Source organism: Microtus ochrogaster, unplaced genomic scaffold (genome assembly GCF_000317375.1).
Source record: "Microtus ochrogaster isolate Prairie Vole_2 unplaced genomic scaffold, MicOch1.0 UNK21, whole genome shotgun sequence".
NCBI lineage: Eukaryota > Metazoa > Chordata > Mammalia > Rodentia > Cricetidae > Microtus > Microtus ochrogaster.
In genome coordinates, this window is record NW_004949119.1 from 1,540,787 (window position 1) to 1,542,002 (window position 1,216).

A 1,216-nucleotide genomic window follows, 5' to 3' on the forward strand; every position below is an offset into this window, starting at 1 on the left:
CCAAAAAAAATAAATTAAAAAAAAATAAAAAAGAAAGAAGCAGCATTCAGGAGGCAGAGGCAGGCAGATCTCTGTCACGGGATTTCAATCCCTTCAGCCACTGACTTGGAGCAGCAGAGCAGCGAGCTCTAGGGCGTGGTCTTGTCTGCCCCTGGGAAACTGAGGGCAGGGTCTCTCGCTCTCACTCTCACAGCAGAGCGAGGCATATGGTGGGAGCAGAGCAGGCGGCTTGCTGTTGGTCAGAACCACTGCAGTGGCATCTAACCTGTCCTGTATCAGTGCGTGTTCACCCCACTTTGAACCTCGCCCAGACTCGTGGACTCACACCGCAGAGCTCTGTGAGTTCAAGGCCAGTCTGGTTGGTCTACAGATCAAGTTCCTGACAGCTAGGGCTACACAGAGAAACCCTTTCTCGAAAAAACAAACAAACAAAAAATAGTAACATATTTGATATATAATATACATAATATAATAACGCATAAACAAAGCGTGATGATAGAGGGTAAAAACAGTTTCTGAGAATTAATGTACACGCACATGCACTTCATGTGCATGCGTTTGTAGCACAAGGCTTTAAAGCAACTCCCAGAGAGATCCAAGGTGGGAAAATACTGCAACAAAACAGTAGGAATCTGAGTGTTTCATATTTTCTTGTTTATGTCAACTAAAAAAATTTAATGATGCTTTGCAATGAGGAAACAATAGTAGAATAAACTCTATCTGTAAAAAACAAAAACATTGTTGCTTAGGACAAGGGAAATACATTTGTTGGGACAAACTTCTTCACTCCTAAACTGCCAAATGCAGTAGGTGCCCCACACCTTCTGGCCAGTTCTTCTGGCATCCGCTTTGGAACCAAGGCTTTGTCCAGCTGAATCTCCAGGACAATGTATGTCCCCGCTTCCAAATATTGCTGCAAAGACATTGTTATTGGTAAATCTCATAAATAGACAGTAATGAATCACTCTTAGTAATATCAGGAACTACTTAATGAACTGCATATGAAGTGTGGTCTCCATGGCTCTAATGTTTTACAGGGGATAATAATTTGACAGGAATGTAGCAATAGGGGTTAGCTCATGGAAGAAAGTGTTTTCCTGTCCTTGGAAATTTCCACTCCAGTGGATCCTACTGAACCTTTTAAAATCTTTAACCTTTCTCTCTCTCTCTCTCTCTCTCTCTCTCTCTCTCTCTCTCTCTCTCTCTCTCTCTCTCT

At 42.5% G+C, this 1,216-nt stretch overlaps 1 protein-coding gene across 2 annotated transcripts in view; it reads right to left on the reverse strand.

Annotated features, from left to right (window-relative positions):
* The window catches only part of Cfap70 (cilia and flagella associated protein 70), a 58,587-nt gene that overhangs the window by 28,506 nt on the left and 28,865 nt on the right, over positions 1-1,216 (reverse strand). For both annotated transcript variants that reach the window (XM_013353956.2, XM_026789543.1), the window contains one exon: positions 822-913. In XM_013353956.2, coding sequence (XP_013209410.1) covers positions 822-913 — 92 coding nt within the window. The remainder of the gene's footprint in view (positions 1-821; positions 914-1,216) is intronic.